The following is a 24,213-nucleotide window of genomic DNA, read 5'->3' as shown; positions in this document are numbered from 1 at the left end:
CGTGCAAAAAACGCGGAAAAAAACGCATGCGGATTTCATGCGGAAATCTGGCAAATGTCCGGATTTCCACAGGAATTTTCTGCATGAATTACTGAACGTGTGCACATAGCCTTAAAAACATCTCCAGAATCCGACCTTTTCTCACCTTTGAAACTGCTAAGACTCTTACTGTCGCTCTTATTCATTCTCGTCTGGACTACTGCAACTCTCTTCTGATCGGTCTCCCTCTTTCCAAACTTTCTCCTCTCCAATCCATCTTAAATGCGGCAGCCAGGGTCATATTTCTGTCCAGCCGCTTCACTGATGCCTCCATCTTGTGCCAGTCATTACACTGGCTACCCATTCGCTACAGGGTCCAGTATAAACTCCTCTCTCGCCCACAAAGCTCTCCACAGTTCTGCACCGCCTTATATCTCCTCTCTTATCTCCGTCTATCGCCCTACACGTGCCCTCCGTTCTACAAATGACCTAAGACTAACATCCCCCGTAATCCGAACCTCGCACCTCCGTCTCCAAGACTTCTCTCGTGCTGCGCCAGCTCTCTGGAATGCACTTCCCCAGACGATCAGACTGATAGCTAGCCCCGACCTATTCAAGCGCGCTTTAAAAACCCATCTCTTCAAACAAGCCTACCACATCAACTACTCAGCAAACTAACTTTGTCCTGTTCCCTCCTTCCAAATATTATCTGCATGTGAATCTGCACCCTACTATTCATCTGTCTCCACACCCTCCATGCACATAACTGCACTTGATACTTGACTATTGCACTTAAACACACGGGCTGATGACCGGATCATGCAGCTTTATATGAAAATCCCTATTTATTATAATTGCCAGACCTGAAATAACAAGCACTTTTCACCTATTGTGTCCCCCCATTTCCTTGTAGATTGTAAGCTTGCGAGCAGGGACCTCACCCCTAATGTCACTGTTTAAATTGTCTTAACTTGTACTGAATTTATTGTCTGTACATGTCCCCGCTTATTGTAAAGTGCTGCGGAATTTGTTGGCGCTATATAAATAAAAATTATTATTATTATTATTAGTTAATGCAGCAAGTCAATATTTGCAGTGTTGACCCTTCTTCTTCAAGACCTCTGCAATTCTCCCTGGCATGCTCTCAATCAACTTCTGGACCAAATCCTGACTAATAGCAGTCCATTCTTGCATAATCAATGCTTGCATTTTGCCAGAATGTGTTGGTTTTTGTTTGTCCACCCGTCTCTTGATGATTGACCACAAGTTCTCAATGGGATTAAGATCTGGGGAGTTTCCAGGCCATGGACCCAAAATCTCTATGTTTTGTTCCATGAGCCATTTAGTTATCACCTTTGCTTTATGGCAAGGTGCTCCATCATGCTGGAAAAGGCATTGTTGGGCGCCAAACTGCTCTTGGACGGTTGGGAGAAGTTGCTCTTGGAGGACATTCTGGTACCATTCTTTATTCATGGCTGTGTTTTTAGGCAAGACTGTGAGTGAGCCGATTCCCTTGGCTGAGAAGCAACCTCACACATGAATGGCTTCAGGATGCTTTACAGCTGGCATGAGACCAGACTGGTGGTAGCGCTCACCTCTTCTTAAGCTGTTTTCCAGATGTCCCAAACAATCGAAAAGGGGATTCATCAGAGAAAATGACTTTGCCCCAGTCCTCAGCAGTCCACTCCCTGTACCTTTTGCAGAATATCAGTCGGTCCCTGATGTTTTTTCTGGAGAGAAGTGGCTCCTTTGCTGCCCTCCTTGAAACCAGGCCTTGCTCAAAGAGTCTCCGCCTCACAGTGCGTGCAGAAGCACTCACACCAGCCTGCTGCCATTCCTGAGCAAGCTCGGCACTGCTGGTAGTCCGATCCCACAGCTGAAACAGTTTTAAGATACGGTCCTGGCGCTTGCTGGTCTTTCTTGGGCGCCCTGGAGCCTTTTTGACAACAATGGAAGCTCTCTCCTTGAAGTTCTTGATGATGCGATAGATTGTTGACTGAGGTGCAATCTTTGTAGCTGCGATACTCTTCCCTGTTAGGCCATTTTTGTGCAGTGCAATGATGGCTGCACGTGTTTCTTTAGAGATAACCATGGTTAACTGAAGAGAAACAATGATACCAAGCACCAGCCTCCTTTTAAAGTGTCCAGTGGTGTAATTCTTACTTAATCATGACTGATTGATCGCCAGCCCTGTCCTCATCAACACCCACACCTGTGTTAATGGATCAATCACTAAAACGATGTTAGCTGCTCCTTTTAAGGCAGGACTGCAATGATGTTGAAATGTGTTTTGGGGGTTAAAGTTCATTTTCTGGGCAAATATTGACTTTGCAATTACAGTAATTGCTGTTAAGCTGATCACTCTGACATTCAGGAGTATATGCAAATTGCCATTAGAAAAAGTGAAGCAGTAGACTTTGGAAAAATTAATATTTGTCTTATTCTCAAAATTTTTGGCCATGACTGTGTATGTGTGCATCTATATCTATCTCTCTCTCTATATATATCTATATATATATCTATATATATATATATATATATATCTATCTATCTATCTATCTATCTATCTATCTATCTATCTATCTATATATATATATATATATTCATATAATCATATATTAAAAAAAGGTATTTTGGACTATCCAAAATAAATTCACCACATGGGAAAAATTTGATACAAAAATTCAACGGCTACCACAAGATTAAAAAAGTGATTGAACCCGTTGACGACATGCGCCATATAGTACGGCGCAAGTCGGAAGTGGGTGAATGGAGCGGTATCACGCAGCAAGCCTGCCCCGTACCTGGGAGTATTACTGCCAGGACAAGCCGCTAACAATCGTAGGTGTAGTGGAGCTCCGCCGGTGAATGTTAGTTAACTTGTTAAACGCTGTCAATCTTACCTTTACTGGGACTTCTCCTAATACCGTTGTCCGTCTATATTTAGTTTTTCTTGGAAAAATTTTCTTTTGGGGGAGGATTTTTAATTGTATAACGATAAAGGTTATGTGTTTTATTAGGTTATTTTTCTGGTACTTGCGTTCTGTATTCTGTCAATTAGTTACCTGTTGGCACGCACAATCTACCTTCCCTGTCACTGTTTTGGAGTGTATCAGGAAATCCACACAGGGAGAACATACAAACTCCTTGTAGATCTTGTCTTTGGGATTTGAACCAAGGACCCCAGTGCTGCAAAGAGACAGTGCTAGCCACTGAGCCACCGTGCTATTTTAGAGCAGATTCTCTCCGCTACTTCAAAGAAAGGAAATAAAAATGCGCAAAACGCAGAACGTATAAACAGCAAAGTGGTGTTACAGTGGAAATAAATAGGAAATGTCTTTTTCATGTGTGTGAATTTAGATAGAAGTATGGACAGTTTGTCAGCCCCAGATTTTAAAATTTCTATTTACAGCATTTGCAGATGAGAAAAGACTTTAAAGTGGTGAACTGAAACACAGTATATTGGGAATGTTAGTTATTATTAAGGTTGAAGGAAGACTATAAGTCCATCTAGTTCAACCCATAGCCTAACCTAACATGCCCTAACATGTTGATCCAGAGGAAGGCAAAAAAAAAACCATGTGGCAAAGAGTAAGCACCACATTGGGGAAAAAAATTCCTTTCCAACTCCACATACGGCAATCAGACTAGTTCCCTGGATCAACGCCCTATCAAGGAATCTAGTGTATATACCCTGTAAAATTATACTTTTCCAGAAAGGTATCCAGTCCCCTCTTAAATTTAAGTAATGAATCACTCATTACAACATCATACGGCAGAGAGTTCCATAGTCTCACTGCTCTTACAGTAAATAATCCACGTCTGTTATTATGCCTAAACCTTCTTTCCTCCAGACGTAGAGGATGCCCCCTTGTCCCTGTTTCAGGTCTATGATTAAAAAGATCATCAGAAAGGTCTTTGTACTGTCCCCTCGTATATTTATACATTAACATAAGATCACCCCTTAGTCTTTGTTTTTCCAAACTAAATAGCCCCAAGTGTAATAACCTATCTTGGTATTGCAGACCCCCCAGTCCTCTAATAACCTTGGTCGCTCTTCTCTGCACCTGCTCTAGTTCAGCTATGTCTTTCTTATACACCGGAGACCAGAACTGTGCACAGTATTCTAAGTGTGGTCGAACTAGTGACTTGTATAGAGGTAAAATTATGTTCTCCTCATGAGCATCTATGCCTCTTTTAATGCATCCCATTATTTTATTTGCCTTTGTAGCAGCTGCCTGACACTGGCCACTGAATATGAGTTTGTCATCCACCCATACACCCAGGTCTTTTTCATTGACTGTTTTGCCCAGACTTTTAGAAACAAGCACATAGTTATATATCTTATTACTTCTACCCAAGTGCATGACCTTACATTTATCCCCATTAAAGCTCATTTGCCATTTATCAGCCCAAGCTTCTAGTTAAGGCTAGGGTCACATTGCGTTAGTGCAATCCGTTTAGCGCTAGCGGATTGCGCTAACGCAATGTTTTTTATGGGGCTGCGGTCGGGGTCGCGGTAACGTCCCCGCTCTCGCAGATCCCCGGAATCACCGGCGCGTCGCTAGCGCGTGCCGAACATGGCACGCGCTAGTGAAGCGCGTTCCCATTAGCGTGAATGGGCGCGTTAACGGCCGCGTTGCACGGCGTTAATTTCGCCGTGCAACGCTGTCCGTTTAACGCTGTCCCATAACGCAATGGGAACCCAGCCTTACATAAATCATCCTGTAATATAAAATTGTCCTCCTCTGTATTGATTACCCTGCAGAGTTTAGTGTCATCTGCAAATATTGAAATTTTACTCTGAATGCCCCCTACAAGGTCATTAACCCCTTCATGACCTTGGGATTTTTCGTTTTCCCGTGTTCGTTTTTCACTCCCCTCCTTCCCAGAGCCATAACTTTTTTATTTTTCCGTCAATTTGGCCATGTGAGGGCTTATTTTTTGCGGGACGAGTTGTACTTTTGAACGACATCATTGGTTTTAGCATGTCGTGTACTAGAAAATGGGAAAAAAATTCCAAGTGTGGTGAAATTGCAAAAAAAGTGCAATCCCACACTTGTTTTTTGTTTGGCTTTTTTGCTAGGTTCACTAAATGCTAAAACTGACCTGCCATTATGATTCTCCAGGTCAGTACGAGTTCATAGACACCTAACATGACTAGGTTATTTTTTATCTAAGTGGTGAAAAAAATTTCCAAACTTTGCTAAAAAAAAAAAAAAATTGCGCCATTTTCCGATACCCGTAGCGTCTCCATTTTTCGTGATCTGGGGTCGGCTGAGGGCTTATCTTTTGCGTGCTGAGATGACGTTTTTAATGACAGCATTTCTGTGCAGATACGTTCTTTTGAACGCCCGTTATTGCATTTTAATGCAATGTCGCAGCGACCAAAAAAAACGTAATTCTGGCGTTTTGAATTTTTTTCCCGCTACGCCGTTTAGCGATCAGGTTAATGCTTTTTTTTAGTTGATAGATCGGGCGATTCTGAGCGCGGCGATACCAAATATGTGTAGATTTTATATTTTTTTTATTGATTTATTTTGATTGGGGCGAAAGGGGGGTGATTTAAACTTTTTTTTATATTTTTTTTATTTTTTTAACATTTTTTTTCAACTTTTTTTTTTTACTTTTGCCATGCTTCAATAGCCTCTGTGGGAGGCTAGAAGCAGGCACAGCACGATCGGCGCTGCTACATAGCAGCGATCTGCTGATCGCTGCTATGTAGCAGAAATGCAGGTGTGCTGTGAGCGCCGATCACAGGGGGGCGCTCACAGCCACCGGCGTTCAGTAACCATAGAGGTCCCAAGGACCTCTATGGTTACAATGGAGACGCATCGCCGACCCCCGATCATGTGACGGGGTCGGCGATGACGTCATTTCCGGCAGCCCGGCCGGATGCGGTAGTTAAATGCCGCTGTCTGCGTTTGACAGCGGCATTTAACTAGTTAATAGGTGCGGGCAGATCGCGATTCTGCCCGCGCCTATTACGGGCACATGTCAGCTGTTCAAAACAGCTGACATGCCCCGGCTTTGATGCGGGCTCACCGCGGAGCCCTGCATCAAAGCAGGGGATCTGACCTTGGACGTACTATCCCGTCCAAGGTCAGATAGGGGTTAATAAATATGTTAAAAAGAAGAGGGCCCAATACTGACCCCTGTGGTACCCCACTGCTAACCGCTACCCAGTCCGAGTGTGCTCCATTAATAACCACCCTTTGTTTCCTATCCCTGAGCCAGCTCTCAACCCACTTACACATATTTTCTCCTATCCCCTTTATTCTCATTTTATGTATCAACCTTTTGTGTGGCACCGTATCAAAAGCTTTTGAAAAGTCCATATACACTACATCCACTGGGTTCCCTTGGTCCAATCCGGAACTTACCTCTTCATAGAAACTGATCAAATTAGTCTGACATGAACGGTCCCTAGTAAACCCGTGCTGATACTGGGTCATGAGGTTATTCCTCTTCAGATACTCCAGTATGGCATCCCTTAGAATGCCCTCCAGGATTTTACCCACAGTAGAGGTTAAGCTTACTGGCCTATAATTTCCGAGTTCAGTTTTTGTCCCCTTTTTGAATATTGGCACTACATTTGCTATACATCAGTCCTGTGGTACATACCCTGTTATTATGGAGTCTTTAAAGATTAAAAATAATGGTCTATCAGGTAACCAACACTCTGCACTCCCTTCTATCCATGTGCTTTATTCCTATCCTCCTGTGTTCCCTTGCAATCCACTTTCACCGACCAATCCCCCCTCCATCACGTCTCATATACATCAACTCCTTTCTCCTTCCCTCTCCCATGTACAGCACCCATGCACTTCTCACCTTCCTGAAAAACCTCAGTCCATCTTGCCCAAACACTCTGCTCAAAAAAAACTTCATACAATTCCAAAAACTACTTGCTTTTTATCTTCCTACTCCTACTGATTTCAGGGGACATCTCCCCCAACCCCGGTCCATCATCCACCAACCTCAACCCATACCCTACCTCACATAGAAACCTTAATAATCTTACTAATATTACTTGCACTCCTTCATCTCCTTCTTTTAATTGTGACCTTTGGAATCCACGGTCTGTATGCAACAAGCTTCCTTTCCCACACAATTACTTTCTGAAAAACTCTCTGAATCTGCTGGCCCTCACGGAAACCTGGATTCAGGATTCTGACACGGTCTCTCCTGCTGCCATTTCCCATGGTGGTTTACAATTCTCACATTCCCTGAGACCCACAAACAGACATGGTGGTGGAGTCGACATACTCCTGTTCCCACAATGCACCTTCCAGTTCATCCTCCCAGCTCCATCACTCTCATTCCCTTTTGAGGTCCACACCATCAGGCTCTTTCGTCCCCTCTCCCTCAGAGTAGCGGTCATTTACCGGCCCCCAGGCTCACCCACCCACTTCCTGGACCATTTCTATGCCTGGCTGCCGCACTTCATGTCCTCAGAACTACCAACCCTTATCCTGGGAGACTTCAACATCCCCATAAACAGCCCTACTTCCACATCGGCATCCCAGCTTCTATCACTAACCACTTCTCTAGGCCTCGCACAGCTCTCAACTTCTGAGACACACAAGGACGGTAACACCCTTGACCTGGTCTTCGCCCCGCTCTGCTCAATCTACTACCTAGATAACTCAGAGCTTCCCCTCTCTGACCACAACACTCTCTCTTTCACACTCTCAAATCCTCGCCCACCCAGCACACTCCTACCTACCGCACATTCAGAAATCTACATGCCATTAACCCTCATACACTTTCAGACTCCCTACACTCATCATTGTCCCCAATCTCTTCTTTTTCCTGTCCTGATCTGGCTGTACATCACTTCAATTACACTCTTAGAAGCACCCTTGACTAAGTAGCGCCCCTCACCCTCAACCTCCAAACACAGAGTGAAACAGCCCTGGCTCACATCGCAAACCCGATTTCTCCAGCGATGCTCTAGGTGTGCTGAACGCTTATGGAGGAAAACACGCACACCAGAAGACTTCATACACTTCAAATTTATGTTAACGACCTAAAACTCTGCCCTTCACCTCGCCAAACAGACCTACTACACCACCCTGATCTCCTCACTAGCCAACAAGCCCAATACATTTTTTGACACCTTTCACTCCCTCCTCAGGCCAAAAGCACAAGCCCCTATCACAGACATCTGTGCTGATGACCTGGCCTCCCACTTTATAGAGAAAATAGACAATATCCGCCAGGAAATCCGCTCCCAATCACCAAGTTCAGTGACTCCCATCCCTCTCTGCATTTCCCCTGGCTCACTCTCCACATTCGATCCCATCACAGAAGAAGTAGTCTCCAGGCTCCTCTCCTCTTCTCGTCCGACTACATGCACCACCGACCCCATTCCCTCACACCTCCTCCAGTCTCTCTCTCCAGTCATCACAACTCACCTACCTACAATCTTTAATCTCTCCCTCTCCTCTGGCATTTTCCCCTCCTCCTTCAAACACTCTATCATTACTCCATTACAAAAGAAACCCGCTCTCGATCCATCCTGCCCAAATAACTACAGACCGGTCTCCAATCTGCCCTTCATCTCTAAATTCTTGGAGCGCCTGCTATACTCCCGCCTTACCCGTTACATCTCCACTCACTCCCTCTTAGACCTTTCACAGTCCGGTTTCCGCCCCCTACATTCGACTGAAACTGCACTCATCAAAGTGACCAATGACCTTCTGACAGCAAAACGTAACGGTGACCACTCTCTGCTCATTCTTCTCGACCTTTCTGCAGCTTTCAACACTGTTGACCACCCTCTCCTACTCTCTTTTCTCCAGTCACTAGGCATTAAGGACACTGCTCTCTCCTGGTTCTCCTCCTACCTTTCTGACCACTCCAGTGTTCTGTTCTCTGGCTCCACTTCCTCTCCTCTTCCTCTCACTGTCGGGTACCTCAGGGCTCAGTCCTTGGCCCCCTTCTCTTCTCCTTCTACACAGCCCCAATTGGACAGACCATCAGCAGATTTGGCTTTCAGTACCATCTTTATGCTGATGACACACAACTATACACGTCCCTGACCTTACCCCCGCTGTACTACAGAACGCCACTGACTGTCTGTCTGCAGTCTCCAACATCATATCCGCTCTCTATCTGAAACTCAACCTCTCCAAAACTGAACTTCTGCTCCCGCCATCTACTAACCTCCCTAAATCTGACATTCCCCTCTCTGTGGGTGGCACCATAATAACACCCCGGCAGCAGGCGCGCTGTCTGGGTGTTATGTTTGACTCCGATCTCTCCTTCACATCCCATATACAATCTCTTGCCCGCTCGTGCCGCTTACACCTAAAGAACATCTCTAGAATCCGCTCTTTTCTCACCATGGAAACAACAAAACCCTCACTGTCGCCCTGATCCACTCCCGCCTGAACTACTGCAATGAATAACTAAAGCAATTGTTACCATCCACCTCTCGTGTCTCCCCTTTTCCCCATAGTTTGTAAGCTTGCGAGCAGGGCCCTCACTCCTCCTGGTATCTGTTTTGAACTGTATTTCTGTTATGCTGTAATGTCTATTGTCTGTACAAGTCCCCTCTATAATTTGTAAAGCGCTGCGGAATATGTTGGCGCTATATAAATAAAAATTATTATTATTATTATAATGCTCTATTAATTGGCCTCCCCCTCACGCGACTTTCCTCTCTCCAGTCCATCCTTAATGCAGCAGCCAGGGTCGTCCATCTGGTTAATCGTTACTCGGACGCGTCCGCTCTTCACCAGTCATTACACTGGCTGCCCATTCATTACAGGATACAATTCAAAGTACTTGTTCTCACCCACAAAGCTCTCCACAATGCGGCACCCCCTTACATCTCCTCCCTCATTTCTGTCTGTCGGCCTAGCCGACCGCTGCGCTCTGCAAATGACTTTCAACTAACCTCTGCACTAATCCGTACCTCCCACTCCCGACTCCAAGACTTCTCCCGTGCTGCGCCAATCCTCTGGAATGCTCTACCCCAAGATATTAGGACCATCCACAATTTGCATAGTTTTAGGCGCTCGCTCAAAACACATTTGTTCAGAGCGGCCTATCATTTTCACTAATCAAACTCATTTTATGTTTGTGTGTGTGTGTGTGTGTGTGTGTGTGTAGCCCATTCACTATCCCCATCTATCCCCCACCCCCTGAAGATGGCTGGACCATCATTGTAAATACACACCTGTACTTTGTATCTCCCCCACCTCATTGTAGATTGTAAGCTCTCACGAGCAGGGGCGTTTTAGTTCGCTTTAATTATTGTATTGTTAACGTTGTTACTTATGACTGTTGTGTTTGAAACTGTTAAACTGCAAAGCGCTGCGGAATATGTAGGCGCTATATAAATAAAGATTAATATTATTATTTTGGCTTGCAAATATTGATGTAAAATACTGACCAAATACTGCTAGTGTGACGGCAGCCTTAGGGTATGTTCACACGTTCAGGATTTCCATCCTTTTTTTTTCAGGACATTTTTTTTAAAAAACTGCAGCTTTTGGCAGAAAACGCAGGTCCTTTTTTTGGTCCTTTTTTTTGTCCTTTTTTTGTCCTTTTTTGATGCGTTTTTTGATGCGTTTTTTTTATCTTTTTTTTATGCAGTTTTCTATGCAGAGACTGTGTGTTTCCTAGGAAGCTTTTTAGGGCTAAAATGGCTGAAAATACCCTACCCCTAACCCTACACCTAACCCTACCCCTACCCCTATTCTAACCTTAGTGAAAAAAAAAAAAAAAAAAATTCTTAATTTTTTTTATTGTCCCTACCAATGGGGGTGACAAAGTGGGGGGGGGGGTGTCATTTACTATTTTTTTATTTTGATCACTGAGATAGATTATATCAAAATGCACTTTGGAGCGAATCTGCCGGCCGGCAGATTCGGCGGGCGCACTGCGCATGCGCCCGCCATTTTGCAAGATGGCGGCGCCCAGGGAGAAGACGGCTGGACGGACGCCGGGTAAGTATAAGGGGGGGAGATTAGGGCACGGGGGGGCGGGGGGGGGCATCGGAGCACGGGGGGGGGGGGGCATCGGAGCACGGGGGGGCGGGATGGGAGCACAGGGGGGCAGCCACACTCCGCCCACGCACTTCCGCCCGCTCCCCCGCACTTCCTGCTGCAGCGGTTCTGCACATCAGATCGCAGTAAAACCCGCAGATATATTTTTGATCTGCGGGTTTTACTGCGATTTTGACCTCACAATGGAGGTCTATGGGTGCAGAACCGCTGCGGTTCAGGAAAAAGAAGTGACATGCTCCTTCTTTTTTGCCGCAGCTATTCTGCGCGGCTTTTTAAACGAAATTCCGGATCATGTGCACAGCAGTGACTGTTTTCCATAGGGTTACATTGTTATGTACCCTGCATGGAAAACAGCTGCGGAACCGCAGTAAAAAACGCACTGTGTGAACATGGCCTTATACTTTCCAGACAATCATACTGTGCCTCTCCCCTTTTATTGGAGTTTTTTTCTTTTTGCCCTGTCTTTTTAACTATCTTATTATAGTTTTTTATTAGAAATAAATAGTTTTAAATATAATCTCTAGTTGGACTCACTTCTTGTCTAATCGCTATTAACCGTAATAGACCAGGTTGAGGTACCTATTCACACTAGTTTGGATGTGCCAGTCAGTTTTTTTGTCATCAACACTACAGGATTGTCATTGAATTAGCTTGCATAAAGGATTCCATAGCATTTTTGGTCCATTTCCGCATGGAAACATGCCACGAAAACGCATCAAAAATGCACTGTGGGCACATAGCCTCAGAGTAGATTCTGTTCACTTTGTGTTTTGTTGGAATTTCTGTGCACAGGTCACCCAACACCACATACGCTGCTTTTTATACTCCCATATAATGTTAGTGGTGGTTGTTAATCAGCAAGTGAAATGCCCGTTCATTCATACTGACAAAGCAGAAGATGAAATACAAGTTTACAGCTATTGTTTGTATTGCAAATTGTGGTAACTAAAAAAAGGGAAGAAAAGTTAACACTGCAGTGGCTTATTTTTTTTATAGGGTTATTCAGGACTACGATATTTTAGGTACTTTGCCACAGCTCCAATTCTTTTTAGAAGCTGAGCCCGCAGCACTGGAGTGGCCTCCATAGTGTTTAGCACTGTGGGGTTTCAGTTCTGTACATGGTACTGAATGAGGATCGTATAGGTCAGCAGTGTTGTACTTCTTGACAACTCTTATAAACACTAAAGGTACCGTCACACTAGACGATATCGCTAGCGATCCGTGACGTTGCAGCGTCCTCGCTAGCGATATCGTCCAGTGTGACAGGCAGCAGCGATCAGGCCCCTGCTGTGATATCGCTGGTCGGGGAAGAAAGTCCAGAACTTTATTTGGTCGCTGGACTCCCCGCAGACATCGCTGAATCGGCGTGTGTGACACCGATTCAGCGATGTCTTCGCTGGTAACCAGGGTAAACATCGGGTAACTAAGCGCAGGGCCGCGCTTAGTAACCCGATGTTTACCCTGGTTACCATCCTAAAAGTAAAAAAAACAAACACTACATACTTACCTACAGCCGTCTGTCCTCCAGCGCTGTGCTCTGCACTCCTCCTGTACTGGCTGTGAGCGTCGGTCAGCCGGAAAGCAGAGCGGTGACGTCACCGCTCTGCTTTCCGGCCGCTGTGCTCACACAGACAGTACAGGAGGAGTGCAGAGCACAGCGCTGGAGGACAGACGGCTGTAGGTAAGTATGTAGTGTTTGTTTTTTTTACTTTTAGGATGGTAACCAGGGTAAACATCGGGTTACTAAGCGCGGCCCTGCGCTTAGTTACCCGATGTTTACCCTGGTTACCGGCATCGTTGGTCGCTGGAGAGCGGTCTGTGTGACAGCTCAACAGCGACCAAACAGCGACGCTGCAGCGATCCGAATCGTTGTCGGTATCGCTGCAGCGTCGCTAAGTGTGACGGTACCTTTAGTTGTGGGACTGTCTGATGTTTTACTGGTTTAAAGAAACTTTAAGTGTAAGTTCACACTAGTGTTTTTTCAGTGTTGTTTTTTTTTCTGCAGCAAAACCTGACCTCTTGGCAGGCAAGAAGCTGCAGAAAAAAACATGTTTTCCTTGCTTTTCATGTGTGTTTTTTTTTTTTTTTTGCTGCGGTTTTGGCATGCTAAATTTGTCTCTTGCACATTCTGGTAAAGTTTAGTGTTTAAAAAAGTCCTATTGCTGTAAAACGCAGCTGAAAATTAGCATAAAAAACAGCAAAAAAAAAAAAGTCTGAACTTAACCTTACTCATTTGTTTTGTATAAAAAACATGCACTCTTCCAGTGTGTTTAGTTTCAATTCATTACCATTTAAATATTTTTTAATAAAGGGCATTCTTGTATGGTCAAATTTCACATCTGCTTTGGAGGCTTTGTCGCTTATTTCGACACTGTTGGGCTGGATGTGACAAGATTTACATTTTTATTTCTTTGCTCGGTGAAATGACACGCAATTTCTTAAACCAGAAAAACCCAATTAGTCTGTAGGGTTTGTCTGCCAGGAATTAGTGTCTATCATGTGTTTGGATTTTCTCCATCCAGAGATACAAAGCTGCACAAACATAACTTTATCTTTTTACAGTTTTCTACAATAATATTCATTCTTGATATATATAATAATATGTTTGTTCCTCCGTTATGGGAACAGGACTGTGGCCTTCCATCTCCAACATGCTGAATGTGAAATGTTCGTCTAGCTGCTGTTCACCTTCATTATTCTCATTCATCAGTTTAATTGTACTTCTCATGTTTGAAGCTTTATCAGTTACAATAGCAAGAACCTGTTCTTTTTGGAGTTCATAATCTTGCAGAACTTTTTCCTCTAAGGTCTGGAGAAACTGGCTGCTGTGATGAGCTTTAGTATCTTTTACTGCCAGTGTCTCAGTAACAATTTTTTTTGTTGTGACAAACTTATCGAATGTTGATAGCAAAATAGTAAACTCTGTGACGTGTGCAGGCATTCATTTTAAGAAATACAAAGCCAGGTTTGCGAGCCACTTCTCCATTAAGAGCTGTAAAAGCTGGTCGTGCAAATAATGATAATGGTACATAATCCTTCACAACAAGCTCGATGAGCTTACAAAATCTCTTGTAACTGACGTTTGAGACACTCTTTCCTCCTCCTTTGCCTGGTGGGAAGTGCTGGTTTCTTGGTGCTGCTGTGATCTTTTTCAGTCACCGCTTTGTAAACTTCTGGGTGGCAGCGTTGTAAATGTCTTTTTAGATTGGAAGTTCTTGAAGGAGCATTTTTACCACTGCCTGAGTATGCACTGATTTTTGGCATCACAGCATTTGTTTTCATCTGGGTCACTTATACACTGACACACAAAATGTTTACCTTAAGTCACTGTGAAATGCTCATACAGCTGACTTCATAAGATGCTTCTTAGACATTTTGTAATTATGTAAATTCACTCTTAAAATAATTCTTGTAAAAAAGAAATGTATATTGTAATTCTTGCAAGAATAGGGAATCATGCACTGTATAATTTGGGATAGAAGAAAAACAATCTTTGCATAACTCAATAGGACAGATAAGTATAAAGTTTGTAAAATGTGGTGTTAAATAGCTTAAATGTACCGTCACACATAACGATTTCTTTAACGATATTGTTGCTTTTTGTGATGTAGCAACGATATCGTTAACGAAATCGTTATGCGTGTGACAGCGACCAACGATCAGGCCCCTGCTGGGTGATCGTTGGTCGCTGCGAATGATCAGGACCTTTATTTGGTCGCTGATCACCCGCTGTCATCGCTCGATCGGCGTGTGTGACGCCAATCCAGCGATGTGTTCACTGGTAACCAGGGTAAACATCGGGTTACTAAGCTCAGGGCCGAGCTTAGTAACCCGATGTTTATCCTGGTTACCATTGTAAATGTAAAAAAAACACTACATACTTACATTCCGGTGTCTGTCGCGTCCCCCGGCGTCAGCTTCCCTGCACTGTGTCAGCGTCGGCCGGACGTAAAGCAGAGCACAGCGCTGACGTCACCGCTCTGCTTTACGGCCGGCGCTTACACAGTGCACGGAAGCTGACGCCGGGGGACGTGACAGACACCGGAATGTAAGTATGTAGTGTTTTTTTTTTTTTCTTCTTCTTTTTTTTACATTTACAATGGCAACCAGGGTAAACATCGGGTTACTAAGTGCGGCCCTGCGCTTAGTAATCCGATGGTTACCCGGGGACTTTGGCATTGTTGGTCGCTGGAGAATTGTCTGTGTGACAACTCTCCAGCGACCACACAACGACTTAAGGTACTGTCACACTAGACGATATCGCTAGCGATCCGTGACGTTGCAGCGTCCTCGCTAGCGATATCGTCCAGTGTGACAGGCAGCAGCGATCAGGCCCCTGCTGGGAGATCGCTGGTTGGGTGAAGAAAGTCCAGAACTTTATTTCGTCGCTGCACTCCCCGTAGACATCGCTGAATCGGCGTGTGACACCGATTCAGCGATGTCTTCGCTGGTAACCAGGGTAAACATCGGGTAACTAAGCGCAGGGCCGCGCTTAGTAACCCGATGTTTACCCTGGTTACCATCCTAAAGGTAAAAAAACAAACAGTACATACTTGCCTACAGCCGTCTGTCCTCCAGCGCTGTGCTCTGCTCTCCTCCTGCTCTGGCTGTGAGCGTCGGTCAGCCGGAAAGCAGAGCGGTGACGTCACCGCTCTGCTTTCTGGCTGCCCGGCGCTCACAGCCAGACCAGAGAAGCAGAGCGCCGAGGACAGACGGCTGTAGGTAAGTATGTAGCGTTTGTTTTTTTACTTTTAGGATGGTAACCAGGGTAAACATCGGGTTACTAAGCGCGGCCCTGCGCTTAGTTACCCGATGTTTACCCTGGTTACCGGGGACCTCTGGATCGTTGGTCGCTGGAGGGCTGTCTGTGTGACAGCTCTCCAGCGACCAAACAGCGACGCTGCAGCGATCCGGATTGTTGTCGGTATCGCTGCAGCGTCGCTATGTGTGACGGTACCCTTACCAACGATCACGGCCAGGTCGTATCGCTGGTCGTGATCGTTGGTAAATCGTTCAGTGTAACTGTACCTTTAAGGTACCGTCACACTTGGCGACGCTGCAGCGATACCGACAACGATCCGGATCGCTGCAGCGTCGCTGTTTGGTCGCTGGAGAGCTGTCACACAGACCGCTCTCCAGCGACCAACGATCCCGAGGTCCCCGGTAACCAGGGTAAACATCGGGTAACTAAGCGCAGGGCCGCGCTTAGTAACCCGATGTTTACCCTGGTTACCAGCGTAAAAAAACAAACAGTACATACTTACATTCAGCTGTCTGTCCCTTGCCGTCTGGTTCCTGCACTGACTGCTGGCCGTAAAGTGAAAGCACAGCACAGCCACAGCGGTGAGTCACCGCTGTGTGACTCACCGCTGTGCTGTGCTTTCACTTTCACTTTACAGCCAGACAGCTGAATGTAAGTATGTAGTGTTTGTTTTTTTACGCTGGTAACCAGGGTAAACATCGGGTTACTAAGCACGGCCCTGCGCTTAGTTACCCGATGTTCACCCTGGTTACCAGTGAAGACATCGCTGAATCGGTGTCACACACGCCGATTCAGCGATGTCTACGGGGAGTCCAGCGACGAAATAAAGTTCTGGACTTTCTTCCCCGACCAGCGATCTCCCAGCAGGGGCCTGATCGCTGCTGCCTGTCACACTGGACGATATCGCTAGCGAGGACGCTGCAACGTCACGGATCGCTAGCGATATCGTCTAGTGTGACAGTACCTTTACTCTGAACTTTCACTGTCAAGGCTGGTCTCTCGATCCTGTTGCTGTATTTCCAAATTTGAGATGTTGGAAAACATTTTTCTCCCCTTATATTCTATGTATAGTGTCTATAAGAGCAGCTGATTTCTCCAAACATGAGCTAAGAGGATTAACAAACTAAAACATCAAGCATACAGAGACAATATATACTGGACTATTGATTTATGCACAGTTTATTGAAGGTTTAGATATGCTTTAAGAAGTACTTACCTTCTTTAATCCTGCTTTCCTGTTCACTCAAGAAATTCTGAGATGAATGTAGGCTTTCCTTCCCTGTGTGTTTATTTTTCCCCCTTATCTTTAGAGGGGGAGCTTCACTACTTATGAACAAAAACTGCATCACAGATTCATCTCCGCTAAAAGCCTAGACCTTAGATCCGGAATAGGACAGACATTTATAGGACATTTCATAACTTTCCCAAATTCTTATGAAAAAAATATTCCCCCCAAACTGCGTTGAACTACTGTACCCAACTTATTATTTTTAGGAGTCTTGAGTCGGCCCATTTCATTTCGACTACACCAAAATGGACTCAGACTCCACGGCTCCGAATCAACAACCCTGGTTGTAACTGTAGAAACGAATATACTTGTTGCTTTGCTTTTTGGGGAACACCATGTGGCCACGATATTGGTGGGGTACGGTATGGCCCCCCTGATTCTGTCAGGGTAGTAGAGAAGGATAGCCAATGACTGATCCTTTTTATATAGTGACTACCTAAGTTGCTTCCAAAGGAGTCAGTGGCTTTTAGAAGATACAGCAACATGTTGCATTCCTGTGCGGTCGGCGGGCACGTCAAAACGACGCATGCGGGCGCATCTGCATAAAACGCATGTCCCTGCGTACCCAATGTTAAAGATAGGTACGCAGGACGCATGCGGAAGTAGGCGGAGCTTAAGGGAAGTAGTGCGGAAGGAGGCGGGGCTTAAGGTAGGAAGCACGCAGCTCTACACACTCTACCCAACCAGCCTTAATAAACTATTGAACCACTGTCGATTGGCAAACATGTTGCTGATCAGTGGTCATTGATTGACGCCAGTCATCTGGTGGAAACCCAGTTTAGGGCTGAATGCTGCCTTTTGTACAGATGTTTATGAATTTACAGTAGCCTTGATAAATTGTCTAATAAGCTGTATGACATTAGTAAAAAAAAAACTGATTTTCTACACTCCGTGCCATTAGTCTGTGTAAACTGAAGTATTCAATAGAGGTGACCTGATAATACCAGATCCAGTCCTTTGACTGCAAATCTAGAACCGTATGGTTCGTAGAGGAAACGCAACTTTTCTGATCTTATCCAACCATTTTTAACAATGGTGTTTAATATGAAAGTGGAATGATTGCCCAGAAATCCTCCATAGTCAGTGATTTCAATGGTACATATTTTTTTGCATCTCATTTTACAAGATAAATGGCAACTTGTGACTAGTATATAAAATAGTATGCATGTTAAACTTTGTTTATCGTAGGATTAGCTTTCATGTCATGTTAATTCGTCAACTGAACAGACATGTTGGTTAATAACAAACCAGCACAATAATGTTTTTTGTTTCCTTTCCAGTCGCTTTTATGTAAGAAAGTATTATTCTGTAAGACTAAGACTGAGCACTCCTTTTCTTTTTAGGTTTTGAGACTATTTTAGAAGGGCTGTTTGGACCTGCATTGCTTGATGATCTCAGCTTATTTAAAGGTATTTTAATGTATTATTACTTTAAACATCCCTGTGAGTTCCTTGCATACCCTTCGGTTCACACAAACTATATAAAATATGCTATGGAAATACCATAAAAATTTGTGGGTTTACTGCTTTGGCAAAAATCTGCAACAGATTTAAAGGGAAACTTTCTTCTGATTGCTGACCAAAGCCATGGGCAACATGAATCATCCTGGCCATATGATTTAAGCCAGGTATGTTCTTCTGTGAAACACTGGATTATTTTCTTTAAATATTCATAGCCGGAGACCAGACTAAATTGACTCTGCCCCTGGTAGGCTCTTCCCAGTGCTGCTCTAGGTGATCACTAGGTGTCTCATTTATGTGCGCATAGGTAGAGATTGATCAATCACTTACAGCAGCACTTGGTAATCGCTGGTCGGAAGCAGCGCCAAACTACGGTCCGTGGACGGATCTTAAAAGGATAGTTTCTTTGACATGCTTTGGCGTTTCTGGTAATATCTAACTGCAGTCGAGCAGCCAGGATCTCATTCATGGTGTCCATGGTTTTACATGTACTTTATTGTGGAATTTATCTGCAACCAAAGCCAAATGTGCTGTATAATAACCCAGCCAAACATTGGATTGTAGCTAGACGCCTTTTCTTCATCATGCTGCTCTCAGATGGAGTAGCAAAAACCTTGACAGTTTCCCTATAAAGGGATTAAGTTGGTTTTGTCTTTTGTTGCAACCAAAAACTGGAAGTAAGTTTTAATAAAATAAAACAACCATAACTCCACTATTTAATACCCCATTGCTAAAGCACCACAGGTGCCAGTGGTCCTCCAGCAACTATGCCCAATCAAGTGTTTCAAGTGACCGCTGCAGGCAGTCCTTGGACTTAGTGGTGATTTTTGTATGTTTGGCACATGACGACTGACAGCAGCATCCATGTATATGAGACATGATGTAATTGCTGTGTGAGAATCTGTGTTTAGTTGGCAGGATTGAATAGATTATTTTTTTTATGTTAATACATTTGCAGCACTTAGCTATTTAAAAATCCTGGAAAAACCACTTTAAAAACTAAATGCAAAGTTTCTTGCAGTATTTTTTACCAAACTATTGATGTTGCCGTCCTTTATTCTGTGTGTGGTCTTTCCTACAATTTTGTGTATTTGTCAAGCATTTTGTAACAACAAATACAAATAGGTCATGCATACTGTAAGGCTATGTGCACACGTCAGGATTTCTTGCAGAAATTTCCTGACAAACGGACATTTCTGCCAGAAATCCGCATGCGTTTTTTTTCATGGTTTTTGCGCGTTTTTTTCCTCCCGCGGTTTTCCCCAATGCATTAAATAGTGGGAAAACGCAAAAAATCCGCAAAATTAATGACCATGCTGTTTTGTTTTTGTTTTTTTTACCTGTTTTTTTTTTCGCTGAAAAAAACGCATCATGTGCACAAAAAATTTGGCATGCATTCTACATGATAGGATGCATATGTATGAGTTTTTTATGCATTTGTATTGCGTTTTTATCGCGAAAAAAACGCGGGGGAAAAAACACGAAAATTCTTGAATGTGTGCACATACCCTTAGATTTTTTTTTCTTACATGCTGTGTATTTACAATTTACTGGTGTTCAGGCTATGTGCACACGTTGCAGATTTTTCCGCATTTTTTTCCGCTATACAAACGTGAAAAAAAGCATACATTATGCATCCCATCATTTAGAATGCATTCCGCAATTTTTGTGCACATGATGTGTTTTTTTTTTCCGCTAAAAAAATGCATCGCGGTAAAAAACGCAGCATGTTCATTAATTTTGCGGATTTCCCACAATATTATTGCATTGGGAACCTCTGGAAAAATCCTCAAAAAAACCGCACCAAAAACGCGAGAAAAACGCATGTGGATTTCTTGCAGAAAATGTCCTGTTTTTGCTCATGAATTTTTTGCAGGAAATCCTGAACGTGTGCACACAGCCTTAATATGTTGCAGAAAGTATGGTAGTTTCATTTAGAAAGGACTTTAAAAAAATAAAGTAATAAAAATTTATATGTGAAATGCTGAACTCTGGAGCTCCTAATTATGAGAAAAGTATGGGCATGTGTTCAGGATATTATCGCTGCTTAGTGTATCATGTAGTGCAGGTGTGGGCAATTAATTTTCCCGAGAGGCCACATGAGGCTGTGTGCCCACGTTGCGTTTTTTTATGCGTTTCTGCCGCGTTTTTTGCCGCAGTGGAAATGTTTAAAAACGCTGAAACGATTCCCATGCAATCCAATGGGATTTTGCAGTTGCTGTGCCCATGCTGCAGATTTTCCCGCTGAGGAATCGCAGCATGTTCATTATTTCCGTGGAATCTCGGTGATTCTGCAGCCATAGGATTGCATTGAAACGCTCACTTTACGCATGTAGCTATGCCCACCAAGCGTAAAGTGAGCGTTTCATGTGCAGATGGTCCCCAGGGTTTGGAGGAGAGGAGACTCCTTCAGGCCCTGGGATCCATATTCATGTAAAAAAAAAAAAGAATTAAAATAAAAAAATAGGGTTATACTTACCTTCTGATGGCCTCCGGAGTCCTCCCGCCTCTCAGCGGTGCACGCGGCGGCTTCCGTTCCCAGGGATGCAATGCGCGAATCACTTGAGATGACGTCGCGGTTGCGCGACCTTGACGTCACAAAGGTCCTTCGTGCAAAGCAGCCCTGGGAACGGAACGTAGCGGGAGCGCTGCTGAGGAGATCGGGCGCCGTCGGAAGGTGAGAATACCTTTTTTTTTTTTATTTTTAACATTCTATCTTTTACTATTGATGCTACATAGTAACATAGTTAGTAAGGCCGAAAAAAGACATTTGTCCATCCAGTTCAGCCTATATTCCATCATACATACATAGGCAGCATCAATAGTAAAAAGTTGGCCACACTTGGTCTGGGGGAAAATGTGTGTAAATGGGTTAGTAACTGGCTTAGTGATAGAAAGCAGAGGGTGGTTATAAATGGTATAGTCTCTAACTGGGTCGCTGTGACCAGTGGGGTACCGCAGGGGTCAGTATTGGGACCTGTTCTCTTCAACACATTCATTAATGATCTGGTAGAAGGTTTACACACTAAAATATCGATATTTGCAGATGATACAAAACTATGTAAAGCAGTTAATACAAGAGAAGATAGTATTCTGCTACAGATGGATCTGGATAAGTTGAAAACTTGGGCTGAAAGGTGGCAGATGAGGTTTAACAATGATAAATGTAAGGTTATACACATGGGAAGAACGGGAAACCACTGGGTAAATCTGACAGGGAGAAGGACTTGGGGATCCTAGTTAATGATAAACTTACCTGGAGCAGCCAGTGCCAGGCAGCAGCTGCCAAGGCAAACAGGATCATGGGGTGCATTAAAAGAGGTCTGGATACATGATGAGAGCATTATACTGCCTCTGTACAAATCCCTAGTTAGACCGCACATGGAGTACTGTGTCCAGTTTTGGGCACCGGTGCTCAGGAAGGATATAATGGAACTAGAGAGAGTACAAAGGAGGGCAACAAAATTAATAAAGGGGATGGGAGAACTACAATACCCAGATTAGCGAAATTAGGATTATTTAGTCTAGAAAAAAGACGACTGAGGGGCGATCTAATAACCATGTATAAGTATATAAGGGGACAATACAAATATCTCGCTGAGGATCTGTTTATACCAAGGAAGGTGACGGGCACAAGGGGGCATTCTTTGCGTCTGGAGGAGAGAAGGTTTTTCCACCAACATAGAAGAGGATTCTTTACTGTTAGGGCAGTGAGAATCTGGAATTGCTTGCCTTAGGAGGTGGTGATGGCGAACTCAGTCGAGGGGTTCAAGAGAGGCCTGGATGTCTTCCTGGAGCAGAACAATATTGTATCATACAATTATTAGGTTCTGTAGAAGGATGTAGATCTGTGGATTTATTATGATGGAATATAGGCTGAACTGGATGGACAAATGTCTTTTTTCGGCCTTACTAACTATGTTACTATGTTACTTGTCAAGCACTATGCTTGACAAGTGTGACCAACCTGTCAATCACTTTTCCAAGCGATGCTTCAAATCGCTTGGAGAACGCAAGCATTCTGCAAGCTAAAAGCGCTTGTGCTTTGTGGAAATCGCATGCAAATTCAGGGAGTTGCGGAAATGCTGCGGACATTTCCGCAGAATTTCTGCAACGTGGGCACATAGACTGTGACTGTTGTGGAGGGCCGAACCATTGGGCAAAAATTAAAGGGTACCAGTTCTGTAATGCTGTAGATAAGCCGCCAATGTTACCTGAAAGAGGAGAAAAAGAGGTTAGATTATACTCACCCAGGGGCGGTCTCGCTGCGGTCTGGTCAAATGGGTGTCTCAGGTCCGCTCCGGCGCCTCCCATCTTCATTCCATGACGTCCTCTTCTGGTCTTCACGCCACGGCTCCGGCGCAGGTGTACTTTATCTGCCCTGTTGAGGGCAGAGGAAAGTACTGCAGTGCGCAGGCACCGGAAAGGTCAGAGAGGCCCAGCGCCTGCGCACTGCAGTACTTTGCTCTGCCCTCAACAGGGCAGATAAAGTACGCCTGTGCCGGAGCCGCGGCGTGAAGACCAAAAGAGAACGTCATGGAATGAAGATGGGAGGCACCGGAGCGGACCTGAGACACCCATCGGAGCAGGACCGCCCCTGGGTGAGTATAATCTAACATCTTTTTCTCCTCTTTCAGTTAACATTGGCGGCTTATCTACAGCATTACAGAATGCTGTAGATAAGCCCCTGATGACGGTGGGCTTACATCACCATCGATTTTGGGGGTGACCGGTTCCCTTTAATTTTGCTCAATATTAATATCGATCTATTATATTATTGATAATTTTATTAATATTAATTCAATCACTTAATATTGAGCAGAATTAAGTATACTGACATCCCCCTATATATCGGTTGAACCAGAGTGCAGCCTCTTCTGTATATCGTATGAGCCCCACACCGCCTCCCCCCCATATGCGGCATGAGCCCCACACAGCCTCCCCCATATACGGCATGAGCCCCACACAGCCTCCCTATACACACTGCATGAGCCCCACACAGCCATCCCATACACACTGCATGAGCCCCACACAGCCATCCCACACACACTGCATGAGCCCCACACGGCCATCCCATACACACTGCATGAGCCCCACACGGCCATCCCACACACACTGCATGAGCCCCACACGGCCATCCCACACACACTGCATGAGCCCCACACAGCCATCCCACACACACTGCATGAGCCCCACACGGCCATCCCACACACACTGCATGAGCCCCACACAGCCATCCCATACACACTGCATGAGCCCCACACAGCCATCCCATACACACTGCATGAGCCCCACACAGCCATCCCATACACACTGCATGAGCCCCACACAGCCATCCCATACACACTGCATGAGCCCCACACAGCCATCCCATACACACTGCATGAGCCCCACACAGCCATCCCACACACACTGCATGAGCCCCACACAGCCATCCCACACACACTGCATGAGCCCCACACAGCCATCCCATACACACTGCATGAGCCCCACACAGCCATCCCATACACACTGCATGAGCCCCACACAGCCATCCCATACACACTGCATGAGCCCCACACAGCCATCCCATACACACTGAAATAAAAAGACCACCACATACTCGCCTCAGTCCCGTTCCCCGGCGCTCTGCTTCTGTGCCTCCGGTCCGCGGACTCTCTGGAGTGCACAGCTGATGCGATGAAAGCTGTTTTGCGCGCTGAT

The 24,213-nt window shown here is 44.8% G+C and overlaps 1 protein-coding gene across 4 annotated transcripts in view; it reads left to right on the top strand.

Moving 5' to 3' along the window:
- LCOR (ligand dependent nuclear receptor corepressor) overlaps window positions 1–24,213 on the top strand; it is a 119,319-nt gene that overhangs the window by 28,246 nt on the left and 66,860 nt on the right. For all 4 annotated transcript variants that reach the window (XM_069754046.1, XM_069754047.1, XM_069754048.1 and 1 more), the window contains exon 2: window positions 18,394–18,459. In XM_069754046.1, the coding sequence (XP_069610147.1) occupies window positions 18,394–18,459 (66 nt within the window). The remainder of the gene's footprint in view (window positions 1–18,393; window positions 18,460–24,213) is intronic.

The sequence above is a fragment of the Ranitomeya imitator genome, chromosome 2 (assembly GCF_032444005.1).
Source record: "Ranitomeya imitator isolate aRanImi1 chromosome 2, aRanImi1.pri, whole genome shotgun sequence".
NCBI lineage: Eukaryota > Metazoa > Chordata > Amphibia > Anura > Dendrobatidae > Ranitomeya > Ranitomeya imitator.
The sequence above is the reverse complement of the archived record's forward strand: the minus strand, read 5'-3'. Positions and strand labels throughout refer to the sequence as shown.